The following is a 21,716-nucleotide window of genomic DNA, read 5'->3' on the forward strand; positions in this document are numbered from 1 at the left end:
GATCAAGTGAACCCTAGCTCCACTTTTAAACAGAGGCATGAATGTTTTAGACAAGGAGAACAAGAAGACACGTGTCAAAAGCCAAAGCAATCGTTTCAAATCAAGGGTGAAAAGACACGTGTCAAAAGCCAAAACAATCATTTCAAATCAAGGGTGAAAAATTCACTCTCGGGAAAAAAAGGTGTCAATTGACCCATGTGGGCTGTCTGAAAGTGTGTGCCTAGTAATCTGAAAAGCAACGAGGAATTTTGACAGGATATAACTGCTAGACAAAATGAACTGTAAATATAAGCACGAAATGCATATGCATGAACAAACCTTTTATGTGAGATGTCAAACCCTTGAGTGAATATTTCCACCAATACCAGCCTTTTGTGCAGAGTATGTCACAAGACTAATTTGAGCATGTGTGGTGCATATTACATTATTAACAAGGAAACCCAAACACAAAAGTCTAGACTTCACAGATTACCTAGAACTTTTGAAAAAAATGTTCTAATTTTTAACGTTTTCTATGGCTTGCAGCTTGAAGTCAAAATTTGTCTTAAGTTTTCGTCTAAGTTTTAATTTGTTAGTTTTGTTTTACTTGAGGACAAACAAAAAGCTAAGTTTGGAGGTATTTTGATGAGTCAATTTTAGATTATATTTTAACTCTATTCTTAGTATGTTTTAGTGATTGTTTAGGCGAAATGTTGATACTTTGATTTATATTTTCAATGTAGAACTTGTGACTTCCTATTGAGAAAAAAATGATCAAATTGATATATTGTGGAGTGATTCCAATTGAAGGGCATTCGCAAGTCTTTCAACTTGCTCCTGTAAAAGTTTCAGATTTTTATGACTAGTTGTTAAGTTATAGTGAAGAAATAAATGACCAGTGCGTGAAGCTGCCAAAGTGACCTTTTTGGGCTTATTTGGGTTTTTTGGCGTCCAAGATGGTGTTTTTTGGCATTGTGCCCTTCTAGAAATATGTTCAAGACATCTCAAGCTTTAAAAGAGTCATCTTAAGCCTGTTTTGGAGGTATCTAAGGCTTAGAATGTGGCTGTTTTGTGGCTGGACAGTTTCTCCACGTTTGACTAGGAGATTGTTTCCTAATTTTTCTTAACTTATTTTGTTTCCTAGTTTTTAGAAGACCTTTTCTAGAAAGGATTTTATTTTGCAGCATGATAAATAAGGCTATCTAGCCATTCTCTACGCATTACTTTGGAGAACTCAACTTATAGAGCTTTTCACGATTCAACTCTATTTTTCAAGATGTTTTCTATCCTTTTTCTATTTAGTAAATTTTCCTTTGATTTTAATTATGATTATGTGTAACTTACTTTCTTTTGGTAGGGCGAGGTCACGAGCCTTAGTAAGAATATGTAGTCTCTTTTCAATTTACTTATGATATTATGTATATAGATTTTGAATTATTAATCACCGTGTTGAAACTATCTAATTGTCTTAATGCTTGATCACCACTAAAATACTTAGAAATGTAATTTGATGCAATTTTGGTTGGAAGGTTGTCCCTGAAATTGACGAAGGCTTCTTGTGGTTAATAATTGTAATTTCATTGAGGGGAATACCACGTCTTAAGGGTTGCATGGTTTTTAAAGGGTTTTCATAAAACTTAATGAGTCTTGCATGTTTGATATAGTTCTATAGTAGGGTCCAAGTAGAGCATATTTTAAGAAAACCTAACCTTCAAAATATGTATGTATAAGTCATAGGTGATTCAAAGAATTACATAGGATTGTTAATGTGACAGCAGACCCTAGTGCTTTTGCAACTTTATTTTTAGAAGCTATTTTCTTTTGCTTTCTTTACTTTGCCCATTTCTTTAATTGTTTTAATTAAAATTCGTTTTTATTATTTTAAACTCCAAAATCAACCTTTTTCAAAACTTTGTTTTAAATAATTAATTAAAATTTGGTTTTGACATGAATTATTTTAAATAATTCCTATGGGAACGATCTTGCATTGAGCATTCTTATTACAAGTACCTTGTTCTCTTACAAGTTTTTTTTTAAGTCTTTTTGTCACTACTTTTGCAAGTGGTAAAAATCCTATCAACACTTCTCATCTTACCCCCTATGAGCCCCAAACCGATCCAGTTCACTTCATGAGACATTGATTATATATTGATTATTATTATCCAACTGACAACATTTACATAGGGCTCATTTTTATGTTTGATTGGATTGGAATAGATAACTCCTTAATTTCAAGGCATACTGAAAGCAGAAGTAAATGATTTTTTATTTGGAGGGGACTACAAGAGGATTAGACATGAAGAAAACTCATTCCTTTTAATCCTACCATTTTGGAAAGGATTGGAATAAATAAGTTTTCTTCATGAGTAATTCATCTTCTACTCTCTAGTCGGACATAATTTTTTTCATTACTCACCTCAATGGGTCTTTAAATTAGAGAGTTATCCATTCCAATACAATCTTACATACCAAACGAGGCCTTACCCTTTGGCATTTACGTGGTATTGCAATAGGTAGGTCTCATTTTTCACTCGAATAAAAAAAAGAAAAAGAACATGCTGGAGCATTTTCGTACAAAATGTTACAAGTTATCTCCATTTGATTAAGTTGCATTCTTTGTTGGATCCATATCTCTTAAATAGTTTAATTTGTTCTTTTTTTTTTCTCTCTCTTTTTTTTTCTCCTTCCACCTTCACACAATTGAAAAATGGAGAAAAAAAATTGCACTGGAAGCATAAAATTTTGTGGAGAGTGACCATGGAAATTGCTTTTTCTTCTTTGTACATATTCACCAAATATAGTGATCTTAAAATGCCATCCCTCTTTGCAGCTTGAGAATTATGTCTTTTTTTCTGGCTTGTTTTTCTTTCTCCAGTATCTTCACATGAAAACCATTTGGAAATTGTAAACCCGGCGTTCGGACTATATCTCCTCCTTTGATTGGTTCCCACCTAAAAATTTTGGATGTAAACATGTAATTAGTCTCCCTCCCTCCCTTGCCATTTGCAAATTGTAAAAGCCGGCGTTCGGACATTCTTACCTGCACTTAGTAACCAAGCAGTGTAGAAATACAGCCATCTGCACTTTAGTAAATTCTGTTCCAACACAAAATCTCATGCCACCACCAAAAGCCATGAAATGTTTGGATGCATTGCACACTTCTACGCCCTGCATTAATCCATTTTTGAAGTACAACTGAGGACTAAAATTATGGTACCAAAAAGAAGATTGCAGATGAACTACAACTGTCCATTCTCTCATATTGAACTGACCTCCCATCTCCATGGATTGAAGGCTACTGGGTTTTCGTATTTGGCTGGGTTTAAGTGTACGGCTGGTGGACAAACCATAACTGCCCAACCTGCTGGAATTGTATATCCTGAACCATAACAAATTTGCATAGCAAGTAAAATTAGGATGACTTTCATGATTGTAACTTTATTGTATAATTGAAGAAAAAAAAGATATATCACTCCTTAATCACTCCTTATATACCCTTAAAATTTATTTCTCTCACTGCTTTTCGAAAGATGCCTGGAACTATATTCGCCAGCCTAACTGTTTCGCTGATGACCTGCAAGTTGAAATTGTCAGTTTGTAAGACAGAGCTATGAACATGAAATTCTTTTTTCTATATTTTTTTTTATTAAGAATTGAAAGTTGAAGTGCGAGACTCACCTGAAACGTGAATTTCATTGATTTGTACTCTTTCCATGTGAGTCCAGAATCGGAATTTTCCCTTTGCTTTAAAATCATCTCGTGCTCTTCCTGTCACAAGAAAGAAAATTTTGACATGTTTTGAAATGTTGAAATCATTCACTAGCATGGTTTGAAATTTATTTTGTCGCACCGTTAATTGCTTTAGCACAAGAGGATGGTCTGTAAGAAACTTCATGGCTAATGTTATAGCCAGGGAAGTTGTTTCGAAGCTAGCGAAAAGCAGCACAAACATTAAGTCCAAAGCAATTCCCTCTGTAAGTATTGTTCCCTCTTTCTTAAGTTCTTCAAGCACGTAATCGAAAAAATCAATTGGCTGCTTCCGGGACTCTGCTCGTCTTTCCTGCAGCATGTTCTTGAGCATTCTCATTGCACTTTTCCTACCCTGAGAATGTCAAAACCAAGATAATAAATTAGATACTAGAATCTAGAATGCTTTCACTATTAAACTATTTCATACTAGAACCGTTTAAATTTTTGTGGCTAATTAAATGCAACAAACAAGTGTTATGGTGCAAAAGAAATATGTTTACCACTAAACATTTGTGATAAGCTGTTCCAGGGATGTCCATAGGAAAGGAGATCAATCCTTGTATGAACGCGATGAAGTTTTCCCGTAAGTTCTCCGAGGACTTATTTGACTCATAACTAATAAGTTTCTTTGCAGTGAGATCAAATATCATCTGCGAACACCAAAGATAATCAGACTAAAAAGTTCAAACCAGATACTAAGTTTTAGTGAATGCTAAGTCAAAAAGAAGAAAGGTTATCAGGAAAATACGCTTGCAATTGAGTCTTTTAATTCTGTACTGTCCAGAGATGACCATTGTTGTAACCTGCTGAGTGCTGCCTGTTCAATTTCCGGGATCATTTTCTTAAGGCTTTCAGGGCCAAAGAGATGTAGGACCATGTTCTTGAGGTATTTGTACATGACCCCATGCAAGGAGCCAACATTTTGTCTGCCAAAAATCTCCGTGAATGTATCTGGATACCAACTTTGGAACAAATTTCCCTCTTGTTGGAACACAAAGTAATTGAGATCCGGGTCAGTTGATACGATTATTGGCCTTCCCACCAAATTACTCCTGAAAATTGGTCCGTATCTGGAAACAGAAAAATTCAGAATGCATGTTAAAAATATGAAAGAGAAAAGAGAGTCGAAGATTGCACGAGGCAATGATTTTCATGCTCTCAGTTTCTCCTGCCCTACACTCATTGTTTTCCATTGATTCTCATTTGATTTATTCAATTCTGAGACTAGAAACAAGGAGAAGAGTATAGAAGGAGAAAAAAGGGAGCGCACAAATCATTTCCCGCATAAATTATCACAAATTTCACCTTTCCATCCTTTCCTTGATGAAGGGAGGAATATCAGAAGAGGTGTTGGGAGTGAAGAATTGTAAAGTTTCCCCAAGTAGTGGCAATCCCATTGAGCCTGGTGGAAGTTTGCCATTGCATTTGGGATTTCTCCACCTATAAACCCAATGTGTAATGCTTATAACAACCAATGCTGTAATGCACAAAGCCCACATCTTTTCAAACTCTCACTTCTACTTCAGCTTCAAGAGATCTTGAAGTGAAGAATTAACAACAGCTTTTTATGCTGCTACAAACACTTGATTTTTGACAGAAGAGGGGAAAAAATGGACAGCTTGAGATTGCTTGAAATGAAAGAATGGGCAGAGAGGAAGAAAAGGAAGTGCTGGCATGTATCTGATTAGGAGATCTTCTTAAATAGAAGATATTTTCTCATGCAACTAAGTTTTAGTCTCAATAACGTCACTGTCAATTAAACGCTTTCCAAGTTTTAAAAAAGTGCATATAAACCAGTCATCAACTACTCAAAAATATTAGTAATATTACATTCCAGCTTTCTTTTGTATTGTAAAGTTGGTTGCTCAATTATTTATTGGTTGAAGATAGAATAAATATTTATGGATTAATTCTGTCTAGAGAATACTTATTACCCTTTGTCAACCCCCTCTAGAGAAATTTGATTAAAGATTAAGCGTTGCTTGACCATGAACCTCACAGGATGCTTCCTCTCTCTCTCTCTCTCTCTCTCTCTCTCTCTCTCTCTCTCTCTCTCTCTCTCTCAATGATTTGAGGTTATTGACAGGCCAGAATTCAGGCCATTTTTAAGGAGATTTTACAGGAACAGGACAGTTCCCTAGATTTTGAGTAGATAGAGGTTCACAGCATGTGTCTCTAATGGGTTTTACCAATAACTGAAATCTTATCAAATATCAATGCTAAATATGATACAATATCTATGTGACGTTGCAGTTTCATTTTCTTTGTTTCTTAATTTGTTTGTTAGAATAAGATCTCTCCCTAGATATTTGCCTGATGGATCATACTCTAATACTAGCAAATATCAAACCCTCATTAATCTTAATGCATACATCAATGGTGATCTCAAATGGATTCAATCTTAATGCATGTATCAGTTGTGATCTCAAATATTGCAACTGCCACTTGTGATTTTGTATGCATTTGCTTATTTGGTCTGAATAATGTCTAACTAACATACGGACACAAACAAATTATGTGTGAAAATTTTTATTTTATTTTTTTCATTTTTCATTTTTCATTTTTTTAATTTTTTAATTTTATTTTATCAGAGATATGTTAGAATCATATGAAGGTGAGGTTTTGAAAAGAACAGCAAAATTTTGTTTGTGTGAAGTTACATTTCTGCCCATATTTCTTATTCATATTCAGTTTTAATTAGAGGGCTAAATTGATAATTTCATAGGATTTTGGTTGACAATGAGGGTTCTATTAATATGTAGTTTAGTTAATGCCTAATTTGTTCTTTATAATGCCTAATTTGGTTTAGTAGCTCGATAAACATCCTGTAGTATATTTGACCTAATTTGGTCGTAACCTGTAGTATATTTGACCTAATTTGGTCTTAATAATGCTAATAATTTACCGTCTAATCTTGATAAACATCCTCTATATGAATATTAAGGTCCAAGTTTATTAGTGTTGATGCCAAAATTTGGACCAATGTAAAGTGTGCTGACTCAGCTAGGGAGAAAGCCATGAGCACCGGTGTTATACCAGTCCAAGAACTTCTGATGCTTGATAGTGACACGGGTCCCTCATTAGTTGGTTCCATGACTGGTAACAAAGGAGACCTCTCATTTGTTACGAGAATAACCAATCAATGCTCGTCACGTAAATTGGTACTCTTTGGTCCTCGGCAGTTTCCATATTGAGCATTTGTCAATCTTCCTACCCGTCGGCGATGTTGGACGATCTGTCTGCACAAGGGAATTGTTGTTGATTGACAAACGTCATTTAGCTACATGCACCCAAGGCCCTTCGGTGGATATCGATGGGTGGATCCTGAGTTGGGTCAGTAGAATCACGAATGGTCGATATTCATACAAATAAATTATATAAATAAACCACAAATAACTTGTAACTCAAGCAATTAAAAACATTTATCTTACACTCGAGGTCTTAAGTTATAATCCTCCTCCCAAGCTTGTATCAAAGGGAACAGAATGATTATGTTAGCCAAATATGGACACTAGTGTAAATTTTGGGTAGAAACTTGCATAATCTTTTAAGAGTAGGCATGCTAATTTGACTGCATTGACCCATTTGGACACATAGAGCACCGCCCCATTGAGCCACGGACTGAACGGGAAGCAACAACTGCAACCACAAATGTAGGTGTAGGTCACTGTACGTGGATCATGATCCACAATGATAAGCAGTTTCATTATATATAATACGAGTATTCCAATCAGTCACCATACCACAGGAGAAGGCAATTTTCACATGCATCAATTAAACATGTTAGGCTATGCCTAGGGCTTAGTTAGAAAGCATAAGGATGGAGATCCTCCAACTTTGACTGCGGTGATTTTTATTTTTTTTTTACTAGTTTTAAACTCATTCAACCATCTCAAAACCCTTCTCAATACTCAGAAAATATTATATTTGCATTTGCATACAATACAAATATAGGATGACACAGATTACTTAACTACTTTGTTTTTTTTTTTTTTATGAAGATTAGTTAACTTTTTAAGGCTTGGAAAGCTTAATAAAAAATTGCAATATCCATTATAACCTTTGCAATCAAGGGAGTTTTAATATTTGTGTTACAAATCAAGAATATTATAGTAATTCAAGTTGCAAGAGTTTTAATAGGTTAAATTTTAATTTTACACTCAGCTTTCTCTATTTTGCTCCCTAGCTTTTCTCACGTATATTCTCCTTTACTGCAATTCTTCCTAAGCATAGGTATAGTCTGGGTAGAGATTGTTAATATTATTAATGATAGGAACTATTATTAACACTCCAAAAATCTTATTCTACAATCCTCATAAGTGTAGTTTTCTTACTAATTATAGAAAGTTTGGAGTTCAAAATAAGATTTTTAGAGTGCCAATAACAATTCCTTTAATGATAGCTGACGATCTCTTAGACCTTTAAACTTTTTTTAGTTTTCTTTTCAATTTGTTTGATTTATTTTCCTTATGCGGAGCGAAATTCAAATTTAAAACCTCAAAATACACGAGTAAATATCTCTATAAGGAATTGACCTACAAGGTTGTTGCTTCAATTTCTTTGTTATTGTTTGAAATGGAAAATGAAAATGATCATGATTGGAGGACTTGGATCTGATGGTGGGAAAATAAGGAGTAGGTTATCTCCCCTCCTATTCTCATTCCCTTCCCTTCCCTCCTCTTACATATTGCTTTTTGTCTTATTGTCTCTATAAAAAAATAAAATAAAAAAAAATAAAAAAAAAATAAAAACCAATATAAGATATTGACGTGACTTAACCGTAACTGTTTAAATAAGAGGGGAGAGAAGGGGAGAGAGATTAGGAGGGGAAAACAATCTGAAGGGTCCGCTGGTGGGAAAACAAGGAGTATGATTCTCCCCCCTCCTATTTTCATTCCCTTTCCTCCTCTCGTCTCACACATTGCTTTTTGTCTTATTGTCACTATAAAAAAAAATTCAATATAAGATGTTGACGTGACTTAACCATAATTGTTCAAATAAAAAGAAAGAAGGGAAGAGAGATTAGGAAGGGAAAACAATCCAAAGGGTCCACATCTAGAGATCTCCTATGTATAGTCTCAATTATCTTAGATCTGGTGGTGGGAAAGGGTCCGCATCTAGAGATCTCCTATATTTAGTTTCAATTATCTTTGTTGACTTCGCCGCCCTCATTTTGTCTACCAGTTGGAAGGTGTATGATCTCAGTTTGTCTACCAGTGGACGGTGTATGAAGATCCATATGGTTGGTTTATAATTACAGGGTGGCACTACTTTGTGAGGTGTCATTAAACATCGACCCTAAAAAACATTTACAACAAAATTTTTACCTAAAAATTGATTCTTTGAAATAAAGAATCGAAGTATAGTACTCTCTTCTCAAACAACTTGACGTGTTATGTGAGTATACACAATCGAATAAGGGAAATGTTTTATTTTCATAGTATAATATAATTTAAAATACTTGTCAAAATATTTATTTTAAATCATCAATAAATAAAATAAATTTTATTTCAATAATGTATCGGATCAAATTGACAGTCTAACAAAATAACTTGACTCCATGTGCTGAAAGAGTTTAAGAGCAAATTATTTGTTACTTGGTGAATGGGTTTCGAGCTACTCGAGAAGGAGAAGATTGAGGAGAAAGTTGTTTCTATCTATAAGGTGCGCATTGGGAATGCACTATGAATCAAAAGTATAAGCAACAAGTAAATAGTAGTAGTAGTAGTCAAAATGACTAAACCGCTTTTTACTGTTTATTCCTCGGCATCTTCCCTAAATTATGCCACGACTACCAAACCCTTTCCAGAACATATTAAGTCCCAAGGACATCAATTATGTAGGTAGAACTGTTGTAGCCAAGTTTACCAACACAAATACATTCTTCTTTTTTTATTATTACAAGTCATACTATTACTCTAAACTACGATAAAGGAAAGAGAGAAGAGTTTTAATCTAGCAGTGTGTTGAAGTGAAAAACCCTACTCACCACTTGTAAGTACATTTGTTACTGTAAAGATTATTGTTTTTAAGTATGTAATTTTGGTTCTACAACATTAGGCAGATATTAGGAATACCATAATTTTGTATGCAATTTTGTATGTATCACCTAATGTGGCAGAAGTTTATTTCATTGAATGTTGATTGTATGCATCATTTGCCAAATGTCATATGGTACAAATATATGTCTCCCTAACAATACTCTTTTGTGTAATTCTGGCCAAAATTATTCAATCATATCCAAGAGATTAAAGTTAATTCTTCAACCAGATAGTGTTCAACCAAACATTCAACACATTACCTAGACACATAAAACTAATTATGTCGTCACCCTTTTAATAGAGATCAGCCTCACGTTGTGACCTACCTAGACATATGACCTCCTTGTATTAGAAAAAATTGCCAGGAATGTGATCAAGAATGGGGTCAGTTTTGTAAATAGCATTACTCAGTGATTTAATAAGACACACATATATACGATCATATTGTGTGTTTGTGTGTGTGTATTATGTACCAACTTGTGCCCTCAAGTTGCCTTGTACACTGGTACGTATCATGTGTTAATGATTTGATGATATATACCAGTTAGATAGAGAAGAACTAAGAATAAGTTGATACATAAAGAATTAATTAAGGTACCTGGTTAACTTCTTTGTTTCTTCGTCATTGGAAAGTGATGATTAATATTGTAAATGCATGCATGTGTATACACATGGTTAGCAAATATACGTATCGCACATGCATGTTTGTACATAATTCCTGAATCGTGTACCAATAATCTGGCATTAGTAAATTAATGACGGCTTAAGGGCTAGTTTGGTATTACTATGATTTAAAAATTAAAAAATTAAAAAAAAAAAAAAAAAAATTGTTTCTGCTATACTGTAAAAATAAACAGTTATAAAATAAAGTTGTTGAGTGTTTAGTAAATTTTTTCGTAAAATTGCTTTTAACAAAAAAAAAAAAAAAAAAAAAAAAAAACCAATGTCTGAGTGTTTGGTAAATTTTTATATAAATTGCTATGAATATGTTAAATGACTAAAAAGGATATGGTATTTAAGGTGATATAATAATTGTCATAGTCAATAATGAAAGGGTAAAAATTGTAATTTTGTAAAATATGTGAGCGTATACTTGCTATTTGAAAATTTATTAAATGGATACTGATTACTATGCTTTATTTAAAAAAAAAAAAAAAAAAAAACACAAAGAGCTTTTATTAGGGTTTAGGGACATTGATGCTTTTCTACTGTCTTTGACAACATATTTTTTAAAAGCACTTTTTTTATTTTAACCAAACACATTTGATGTTTTAGATTTCTTAATAAGCTATTTTTTTAAAACGTCACAATCTCAAACCAGCCCTAAGATTTACATATTTTGTAAAACATATGACGTAGTCCAATACAACGGGAGTGAGGCGTAAGCAATTAATCTAATCTATATATCTAAATAATTAATGACCATACTGAAATCGATAATTTCGATGTTTTATTGTAAGATTTAGAAGCTCTAGTCTCAGCGTAGCTTTAAGTGCAAGTGTCTTTAGCTTTTTTGGTCATCTCTTCAGCCAGTCAAAGAGCCATTGTTCTTTTTACGTACACATACATACATATCTTTTATTTGAGAACACGTACATATATAATAATTACAATAATACAAAATATGAACATGTACCACTTGTTTAGTTTGCAATGCACGCAAGCAAGTACCTGAAAAGTTTTAAGGGACGATTAGAAGACTACTAATATCTCCAGAACACCCTAATACAGAACCTCTTGATTGTAAATACTGCATATAGTTTGTTGATCAATTTTCTAACAATTGAAGATTTGTAATTCTAGTGGGCATTGTTTAATCTGTTTAGAGCCTTCTTTGCTAGCAGTCCAAAGTCACAACCCTAATCACTACTACTTGCTGGTGGTTTGTAGGAAGCATGCTAGCTTAATGCCGCAACCATGTGGGCTATAATCTTTTATTCTTCTCCATAAATGTTGGCCCGTTGATTGGCGTTGTCTTAGGAGCATTAGGTGGAATCAATGGAATTCGCACCCTTACTTTGTCTAGTTACCCTTGGCTCCATGCCTTGCCTCGGCCCTTTTTGACGCATTTTGTCACGTATTTTACCCTTATGAAACGCATGCCCAAAGAGAATATCAAAAGTAGCCCTAATGTCGATCCGCCAGTGAGTGGATTGAACCAATTCTACCAGATGGGGTTGAACTTCCTTAAAATTAGTGCACCTAGTATCAATTTGTCCAAAGACTTGCACTGGACTAGTGCAAACCCAATTTCTTAGGGTTTTGAGGCTAATAGTTTGTCTAACATTGCTATCCATGCTGCAGAATTGGTTTGTTTGAGCCACTATAGATTACGTGGTCTTATTCAACTGCAATGCAAATGCTCAAGTACAAAACATATATATATATATATGTTATATTTCTTGCATCCAAAAGGTTCCAAACATTTCACTTCGGCTCTTCATTAATTTTTAAATGCATATGCTCCGTAAAGAAATGAAGGCACACGAGCTAAGCAAAGCTGGATTTAAATGGTCAATTAGTCCCTAGGAAACATAAGCTGGTAGGGTTTGAAAATATAAGCTTTGCCTTGTAAAACAATCCAATTCCATTCAATTTCCTTGATTCAGCTACAAGCCTAGCTACAATGAAGGGACATGTTCCTTGATTAACATTGGATCGACATATCAGAGAGAGTTAGCTTTTGCTTGACCCTGACCTTTACATATATTTGCATACTAAGGGACTGACTGGTCTAATTGGACCGAATTCAACCTATATACAAAATGAACTGAGAAAATATACATACATACATACATATATATATATATATATATATAGAGAGAGAGAGAGAGAGAGAGAGAGAGAGAGAGAGAGAGAGAGAGAGAGAGAGTGAGTGAGTGTTGATATTGGATTTCAAATTCGATCACTGCACATAAACATGCATGATGCAAGCAAACATAGATCAATGTGAAAGAGTTTTGGACACGGAAAGTTTCACTTACTTCGGCTTTGATACTTTTATGTTCCTATGTACTCATCACGTGCAATTAAGTTTAGATTTTGTTTTTTTTCAATCAAACATGTGCATGCATGAAAGCTTACCTTAAATTTGATCTGTAGGTATCCTTTACAAATGAGCTTCCATTAAAGTCCAAATAAATATGAATTTGGAAACAAACATCAAACTCGTCAAAATTACATCCATATGAAACATGTACATAAATCCCAGCAGTGTCCAGATGAAACTTTCTTTACCTTAATGCCTCTAATTTTGCTCACCATCCATCACATAAGCTTCAAATCCAACAACAAGCTTGAGATCAAATATCTTAGCCTAATTAGTCAAGATCCCCAAATTGAGCGAATTAACAATAGCCCTCTAAACTTATTCACAACATTGGGCTCCATTCACTGAGCATGTTAGCTCGATCCAATTTATTATTAAGATTGGGGTGAAGTGCCAATTAAGTTCATTAATTATCATTTCAGTGAAAATTAAGTCCTTAAATTATTGTTTCTATAAAATAAGTCCCTAAATTCATTAAAAATTGCTAATTTCATCCCTACTATTATATTCAAAGCTATTTTATCCAATTTTTCATCAACTTAAGTCACTTGATACACTTTAGAGTGTGATACCGTTCTTTTCTCGCCTATAAGCCCTTAACATTTCATATAAGTTACGAATCTAACGTATAATTTACCCTCCAAAGTTAACTCCGTACACTATTTATATGTAAAATTATCAATCTACCCTCCAATGTGTATCACATGCAAATAACATGACTTAAGTTGATCGAAAATTGAATATAGTAGCCTCAAATATAATATTAGGGGTGTAATTAGCAGATTTTTATAATTTAAGCACTGATTTTTCTTAAAAAAAATTATTTAGGGACCTAATTTTCACTCAAGTGATAATTCAGGGACTAAATTGGCAATTAACCTTAAGATTGGGAGATTTCTTGTGGGATAAAAGTAGGGGTGGGCAAATGGGTCCACAACCCACGGGGTCGGGATGGGTCCATGCGATTTAAGATGGGTACAGGGCGGGTCCAATAATTCTAAACACAAAACAAGGCGGATTGACGTGATTAGCATGATGTCGCCGATCCAAAAAGCTAAGGAAACGGGAGCCCAGCCCAACCCGTTTCTAGCATGGGATAATTGGATTGGATTTAGTGATTAATCAATCCTACACTCTCCACCATTGGATTGGATTATTTTTTTTCATCATCTCAAAGACTTAGACAGAGATTGAGTCATTCAGTCTCCCCTTCTCCCATTCATTCATGACTCAAGTCACTCGAGTCTAGTCCTCGACATCAGTCATCCATCAGCAATTCTCCTGCTCCACAGCCCTCTACTCCATCTTCGTGTCCCTCTTTCTGGCAAATTACAAGTTACGACCACCACTAACAACCACCATCACCGTCGTCTCTCCCAATTACAACCACCCCATCACCATTGTCAAGAAACACCACCATCATCACGAAACAGTTCTTTCTGCCCTTATTATCTTCCTCTATTCATAAAATGTTTTCTTGAATTGTTTGGTGGTATACATAAAGTGTATGTCAATAGTTTATACAAAAGTAGTGTATATTCGTATTAAAAAAAAATTAACTTCAGCTCCTCAAAGAATTAGTAGAAACTCTTCAAAACAATAAGTGAGCGATTCACAAAATTTCATGGTTTTAATCGAAATTGTTCATAGTAAAAATGCAGAAAATTAATAAAATATGGTATCATTTAATCATTGAACTATATACAAATAGATGATCGGAATCTGTAAAAGTATTACGATTGGTCTATTTATTTTCTATAGCTAGTTGATTAAACGACATTGATTTTACCTAGATGATCTTTACATAGTTGTTGACAACATAATCCTTTCAAATTATAAACACAAATTTCTGCGAATCAACCACAAAATATTTTGCCAATGATTTTCTCCTCATTCTCAAACATTGTTGAAAAATAATGAGCTTGAACCCGTCTCTTTTAAAATGTCATGACCCATTAACCAATGTCATAGAGTTATGAATTATAAGACTAGCTCAACTAACTATGTAATAATGGAAGGTTTGCGATTCATAACGTCAGCAGTAATGAATTGGAAGCCTACCTAATTTGGCGGCTAAATGTTGGAAATTTGTCACCCAACAATCCAACATATGCATTGTATTTTGTTTGTATTTTCTTTTTTTTTTTATTAACTAAAATCTAGATAGGGGCTGCGAGGGTGAAATGTGTCGCACAATGAGCTAATAATAATGTGGTTCAAATTCATCTTTAGCAGGAATCGAACTTAAGACCTTTCACTTACCAGTGAAAATGAAATCACTAGACCACAGTATTTTTTAAATATTGAAAAATTCTAAAGAAATATGATGGCATTGGCAACGGCAATGGCAATTTGGCATGGGCTTGTTGGGAAAATCCCCTGCTTCATTTAATTCAGATTTTGTTCGCCACTCCGCATTGTAAAGTGTTGGCAGTGTCGTCTGTTTGTACAAATAACATTAGTGAAAAAAAAAAAAGGAAGTATCTTTGCGGATGCTACGTTGGCAATTAAAATGATATTAAATCGTGACAACAAATAGGCATCTATATCAACAACAACAAAAAAGGCACTCCCTAATAGTCATTCCGCACTCTTCCTAATGAATAAAATAAGAGAATAATCGCAAGATGACTATTAACCACGTATACATATAGAATTTTGTTCAGAAAGTTAACACGTAAAAAACACGGCATGACTCAATTACTACTATAACCAATTTTGTAAAATTTGAAACTAAAATACAAATGAAAGAAAGATTCGAAGACAATACTTTCTCATTTACCGAAAGTTGTCTTAAACTCATTGGAGGGGAAATCTTTGAAAATAATCTCTGTTTGTGTACTCGCAGGCATCGGGAAGAATAAAAAAACATGTGAAATACTGTACAAATCCTCTATGTGAACACAAACCCCCCACCGTTAATTAAAACCCTATATAGATCGTGAAGAAAATGTGTTCAAAAGCTAGTAATGACCTTCTCACCCGCTATAAACACAGCCTTGAATTATTGCACGCAAGAAAGAAGAACCACTGTTGTTAAACCACTTCTATGCTTGGTGCTGCAAGGATACTGAGAAGAATGATCAGAGACAATCTTCATTTGTAGGAAGTAATTAAGATTTGTCAACATGAATCTTTGCGTTCGATAGCTTTCTTAGCTTCCTGTCATGATTGAGCATTGCACTTACACTCTCAATCACCAAAACAATCTGCAGGGTGCAGAGGCAAATTAGTAGAGAGGGATAAGCCCAAGTATTCCATAAAATTAACAGATGAATCAAAATTGTAAATCAGCAATTGGGTTTATCAAATATCATACGGCCTACATAGCTTCATGTATTAATTGGTTTTCCATAATCAGCTGATTTAAAGTGGTAACCTTAAAGTTCTCCATTTAGATTGACAATTTCGAACACGTGAACTCGAGTCAAATAATAAGGGAAATTTTGGTTAATGCGACGAAGACAATTCTCAACTTTCAATGAATACAAGAACAATGTACAGAAGTTTTTATTATCATTTAGGTATGTTACACAAAAGTATTATACTCATACTACATAAACACAAGTTTTAGAACTAAATACTACCTTGGAAAACCATAAAGTAATATCCAACATGAAGAAACCTGATTTCCCTTCTCAACTATGTTGGCAATTAATACTAAAATGGTCATTGTGCAAAGTACTCAAGCTGATAAGAAATGATCATGCTAACAAGACTTTTTCATTCTAGTGTGGAAGTATGTATAGCAGGGTGATCTCATGGTTTATTTCACGAAAATCTAGCTATGAATCAACTATATAATAACGGAAGGTACATTTTTTCTGCCATAGAAACTCTTATACGAATCATCTGATGCTCTAAAGTATTAATGGACAAAGAATAATCGGTCAAAGTTTACAAACCTGCAAACAAGCATAAGTAATTGCAGTAGCGAAGTAGAAATTTGCATTGCCAGTGCCCTGCAAGTTTGAAAAAAAGTCCTTATTCATAAGAATCACTTGTATTTCATGCCAACATTCAGAACAAGTGAACTAAGAGAGTGCCATACCCTCCATATCCATAGGTTGTGCATCACAGGGCTAAGGAGGGAAATGCCAACATAAATGCTGAAGAGGCAGAACGAGAATCGCATTTCTACATATCATAAAATACAAGTTTTAATATGTCAAACCATGTAAAATGCATAAAGTGAAATAAAAAATGAACCTACTGCCTTGCCTGACAGTTCATTAACAAACCAGCCCAACAAACCAAAGTACAGAGCTGAATCCCCAACCTAAGCAATATTTCAAGAATAATAGACAAAGCAAGAACAAAATATCAGGTCGCCCATCACAAAATAAGAAGCACAGGCATCGAGACTTTAGCTTCAGTACCAGTGTAAAGTGGGAGACTTCTAAAGCAAAAGGGGAACTTACAGAAGGATAAGACTTAAGCATTGAGGAGATAGTGATGTAGACAAAAGCAAGAAAGCACGGACGATGCTTCAGTCGTATGGCCAATGGAACTATCATAAAGAGAATATTCATTTGGAAAACTATCAGGAAGAAATTTCTGAAAAAATCAAAGACCTCTGCAAAGAAATACCTGCATCAAAATATTAGATGAATGATTAAATTAATGCCACATCTCAAAGAGAAATTTAACTGCTCCAAAATCCAGTTGCAAGGTAATTTGGGGCTTACCATAAGACACCTATATTTGGAGACAAATCTTGCACAGTGAGAATGAAACCATACAATCTGCAAGAACGAGCCATAAATTTTAGGAAAAATTAGACTACTGATTTAACAATTAAATAAAATTTCCAAGAGCAACCCTTCACATCAGAGGAAGCACAGCATTTATGAGGCAAAAGCTAACGCCCATAACATTAAAGGCAAGCATAAAAGTCTAACCACATTTGTTATTGGCCTGTTAATCATGTTCTGAAATAAATCACGCAATAAGGATCATGCAACAAAGGATTTACTTCTGTTACAACTGTTTCATATGGTGGGCTATTCAGCATAGGAGATAAGATCATAAGGCTATCCTTGGGACATAACTGGATAAAATCACTGTTTAGAAGGAATAACCTTTTAGTTGCATCAGTCTTCAATTTTCATGTTTACTTTCTTTTGTTGGTGAGTTGGGAGGGAAGGGGGGAATGGAGACTACGAGATAGCATCAATCATGTAGTTACTACCGTGAGCCATTCACCTAAGTATAGGCTTCAAGTGCTCTGGATCATTATAGAAGCAGCAACCATAGTGAACACCAGGACCCGGTGCAGAGCTCTAGTCCATATGCAAATGCGCTTCTCTTGGTGCTAATTTACCATAATTGTCCTGGAAAATTAGAATAGCTTTGAAACCTCCGCAATCTTTAGTTTGTTTTGTGTAAATTGATTTTATATGCAATTCTATTGACTCATTGTTTACTATCCAGAGTTTTACATGTGGACTGGATGACCTTTTAAGAACTGTAAAATAGCTTTTTACATAGACTTGAAAATTTCAGTTGACATCTTAATCAACCTCATAAAGGACTTGAATCAGTCATAATGCTCATATGATCAGTCCACTCCCTTCAACAGATTTTTCAAATCTTATTTTGCACAAACACCTAGAAAATTGGGCAGAAAGAAATGCATATATGTACAATGTGCCGTTGATACCTTTCAAACATCTCCCAGAGATCACCATACTGTTTAGCAGATACACCACAGAGAAATAACACGTAGGCTGACCACATAATAGCCCACAATAAGAAAAGTCCGACAGGTCTCCAAGAGAAAACACGGGGTAGCTCTGATTGATTAATAACTTTCTCCTGTTGTTGACAACTATCACTTGAGGAGTTATCTTCAACATTACCATATCTCCTCAGTAGCAACAGTTTCCTTGGAGTATCTGGACCTTATCCTAATAAAAGAATCATCTGGCACAAAAGTGAATATTTTTTACGATGCATGAGTAGGCAAGAAACATACGAAACATGCCAAAAAATCACCTTTTTAGATTTTTTTTATGTTTGATAAGAAACATAACTTCTAACTTCATTAACAGATTGGAAGATAATTTCTTAATTACATCAAACACGATAAGTCAATGAAAAAAGGGGCATACTGGAATTATGAGAATCATAGGATAAAGAGACAGATGTGTTGCTATGACCCACCCAAAAGCAGCCAAGGGAACCAGTCCTGCAGTACATCAGAAGAAGAATATCAGATAGGAAACTTTATGTAAAAAGCAGCACAATCCATTGACCTACATGCCTTCACCCATTCCTAAATCAAATTCTAATATCTCACCTTAAAGCATAAATTTGGGAAAAATATTTGTCAAACACAAGTAAAAGAATATCTTCCTTGAGAAAGTTTAGAACATTGGAATCAGAAAATTAATCAATCATGATTAGATGTGCTAAGATCATATGACTGGAACTGCATGGTATCAATACCACTTAAGTCCAGATGTTCAGTGTCATCAATTGATACTGCTTCACTTAGAGTTATAATGAAATTTTAAAGAACCAAAATGTTTATGCACAATAAAGCTGTCTCCTGTAATAAGATCATAATTTGTCTGTAATTAACTTTATGTCACAACTCACAACAATATAAAGGCGGGGACTTGTGTGGGTAATGCTTACAACATGAAAGCCTATGTAGTCTCAAATATGTAAACAAGAAATCTTGTAACCAAAGTTGAGAATATATACATTATTATTTTAAGGAAAGAACAATTCTCCTGTACAAAATGACAAACAGAAATTAGAAAGAAAAATACCCACGAGTAAAAAATAAAAACAAAAATATTTACAGATAGCCAACAGAAACAATCAAGTCAGAAGATAAAAACAAAAATATTTACAGATAGCCAACAGAAACAATCAAGTCAGAAGGATTATCGTTAACTTACTTTTACATGCTCCATACAAGGCCAGTGTGATCACAAAATTCTCAATTGGAGATGTTGACAAACCCACACATGCAACTATCGTGAAAGGATTCCATAGATACACAAGAGAAGCAATATCTCCAGAAGGGAGCACCTCTGAAAACAACAAATATGAGCAATGCATTAGCCTGTGAATGGCACTGGGTAGGCAAAACTATCACTGCATCCACAGATATCTAGCTGCTTTGTTGTATAACAGTTTTCTATTTCATTCGAGGAACTTATAGAGAAAAAACATGGCTACTCATAATTAGGAGTTAAGGTATCTCGACATTAAATGGTAAGCTTACCAATGCTTTCTAATGTCGTATCAAGATCTAGTGACTTCAAACTCTGCCAGTATGCAACCTGAAGAGTCTGACCAGTAGCACGAATAAGCATTGCATTCAATATATCTGCAACCACATAAACCAAACTGTATCCAAAAGTGTGTTGATATCAACTGTCAGTCTAGATATTCAAAATAAGTCAAACAACGAAAGAAAACTAAGGAACTCTAAATTATTGGAATGTATAACGTGACAGAGTGATACAACATAAAGATGAATTTGTTGTCACAATTGAGCCTGTGCAGTTTTATTCGGTTTGGTAAGTTATCAAGTAAAATCAAATCAAAACTTAAGTAAAAAAAATCCAACAAATCATATTACTGCAATACAAATTCACAACATTGACTAGAATGTACTATCATGATGAATTATAAAGCGTGGTCGTGCTGCAATTTAGAGCTTTCAAGATCTTCTTTAAGTCCATATCAACAACAAAGGAAAACAAATCATGTAGCACATGAATTCGTAGATTGGGCGGCACAGAGAGAGAACTACGGAAAAGATACAAGATAATTCTTACCTGCAGAGAAGATGATTAGGTTGCCCTTCAATTCTGCAGCACCAATCAAAATATTCAACAAATTACCAACTGAAAAACATAAAAGAAAAAAAATCAACCACCCAAATTTCACATTCACTTAATTGGGATTCATTGCAACCAATCAAGACCCAATATAAATCACAGAGTAATGCCAATGGGAACAAAATTTGAAAAAGGGAAAAGCTTTAGCTGGAACGGTACCGTTTGACTGTGAGTGGCCCAAGAAGTGAGAGTAACAAAGGAGACCCATGGTACATGGATCCTGCAAAAACAAACCCAACAGATGAAGAAAAAAATATGATAAAAAAGATTATAATTTCCAAAATTAAACATAAATTTTAGGAAAGTGAGTAAATTATAAATAAATTAAAAATAAAATAAAAAATAAAAAACCTGCATAGGGAGACATTGATGATTGCTTCAACCAGTAACCCTCAGCAACTGAAAAAAAAATTACCAAATTAGAGCAAAATAAAAGATAAATTGAAAATTTAGGGTTTTGAGCAAGCTAGAGAGAGAGAGTACGGCGGCGGAGGCTGGTGAGAGGAGTGGAGACTTCGGGGCGAGAGGAGAGGTTGAGATTTTTGGGGAAGTAGATGAGAACGAGCCTGAATAGCACTGATGCCGCCTCCCATGTCCAGAAGCTTCCGGGCTTCTGCGTCTGCCTCTTCCTCTTCGAGCTCTCCTCCTCCGTCTTCACGTCCATTTTTCTGACAGTTTTGCTGTGTATTTTGGGAGCGAGATCAGTAGGAGAGGAGGGAGACGATTCGGACGAGTTTGAAAGGATAAAACGACTGCGTTTTCACGCTTTCTGATTGTTAGAGCTAGACCTGGTTTGGTACTGAGCTGATTCTGAAAAAAACTGCTATAAAAAAAAGTTGGGAGCTGTTTTTGTGTTTGGTAAACACTCAGCTTCAGCTTTTTTTCACAGTTTTAGATGAAAAAAGCCAAAAACAAGAAGCTGCAAAACCCAGCTTTGAAAAACCGGTTTTTTTTTCACATCTGTTTTACATAAAAGTTTACCAAACACTCTAATACCGTTTTTTTTTTTTTTTTTCAAAAGCACTTTTACAAAAA

The 21,716-nt window shown here is 34.5% G+C and overlaps 1 protein-coding gene and 1 pseudogene across 2 annotated transcripts; both read right to left on the reverse strand.

Moving 5' to 3' along the window:
- Positions 1 to 2,711: 2,711 nt before the first annotated feature.
- Positions 2,712 to 5,335, reverse strand: CYP87A2 (cytochrome P450, family 87, subfamily A, polypeptide 2). Its single transcript, XM_068460759.2, has 9 exons — positions 5,035 to 5,335; positions 4,478 to 4,799; positions 4,230 to 4,379; positions 3,830 to 4,081; positions 3,658 to 3,747; positions 3,475 to 3,553; positions 3,252 to 3,358; positions 3,020 to 3,147; positions 2,712 to 2,930 (listed from the first exon to the last, which is right to left on the reverse strand). Exons 1-9 carry the CDS (start codon positions 5,226 to 5,228, stop codon positions 2,786 to 2,788), a joined length of 1,467 nt encoding a protein of 488 aa, XP_068316860.2. The 5' UTR covers positions 5,229 to 5,335; the 3' UTR covers positions 2,712 to 2,785.
- Positions 5,336 to 15,573: 10,238 nt separating this feature from the next.
- On the reverse strand, positions 15,574 to 21,437 carry LOC137723281 (uncharacterized; annotated as a pseudogene). The gene is made up of 14 exons (XR_015961522.1): positions 21,165 to 21,437; positions 21,033 to 21,080; positions 20,841 to 20,901; positions 20,619 to 20,651; positions 20,060 to 20,184; positions 19,731 to 19,865; positions 18,933 to 19,009; positions 18,482 to 18,744; positions 17,508 to 17,564; positions 17,241 to 17,409; positions 17,041 to 17,098; positions 16,871 to 16,956; positions 16,725 to 16,781; positions 15,574 to 16,028 (listed from the first exon to the last, which is right to left on the reverse strand). The product of XR_015961522.1 is annotated as an uncharacterized LOC137723281 (transcript).
- Positions 21,438 to 21,716: the final 279 nt, after the last annotated feature.

Source organism: Pyrus communis, chromosome 4 (assembly GCF_041283825.1).
Source record: "Pyrus communis isolate YQ-2024b chromosome 4, ASM4128382v1, whole genome shotgun sequence".
Taxonomy (NCBI): Eukaryota; Viridiplantae; Streptophyta; class Magnoliopsida; order Rosales; family Rosaceae; genus Pyrus; species Pyrus communis.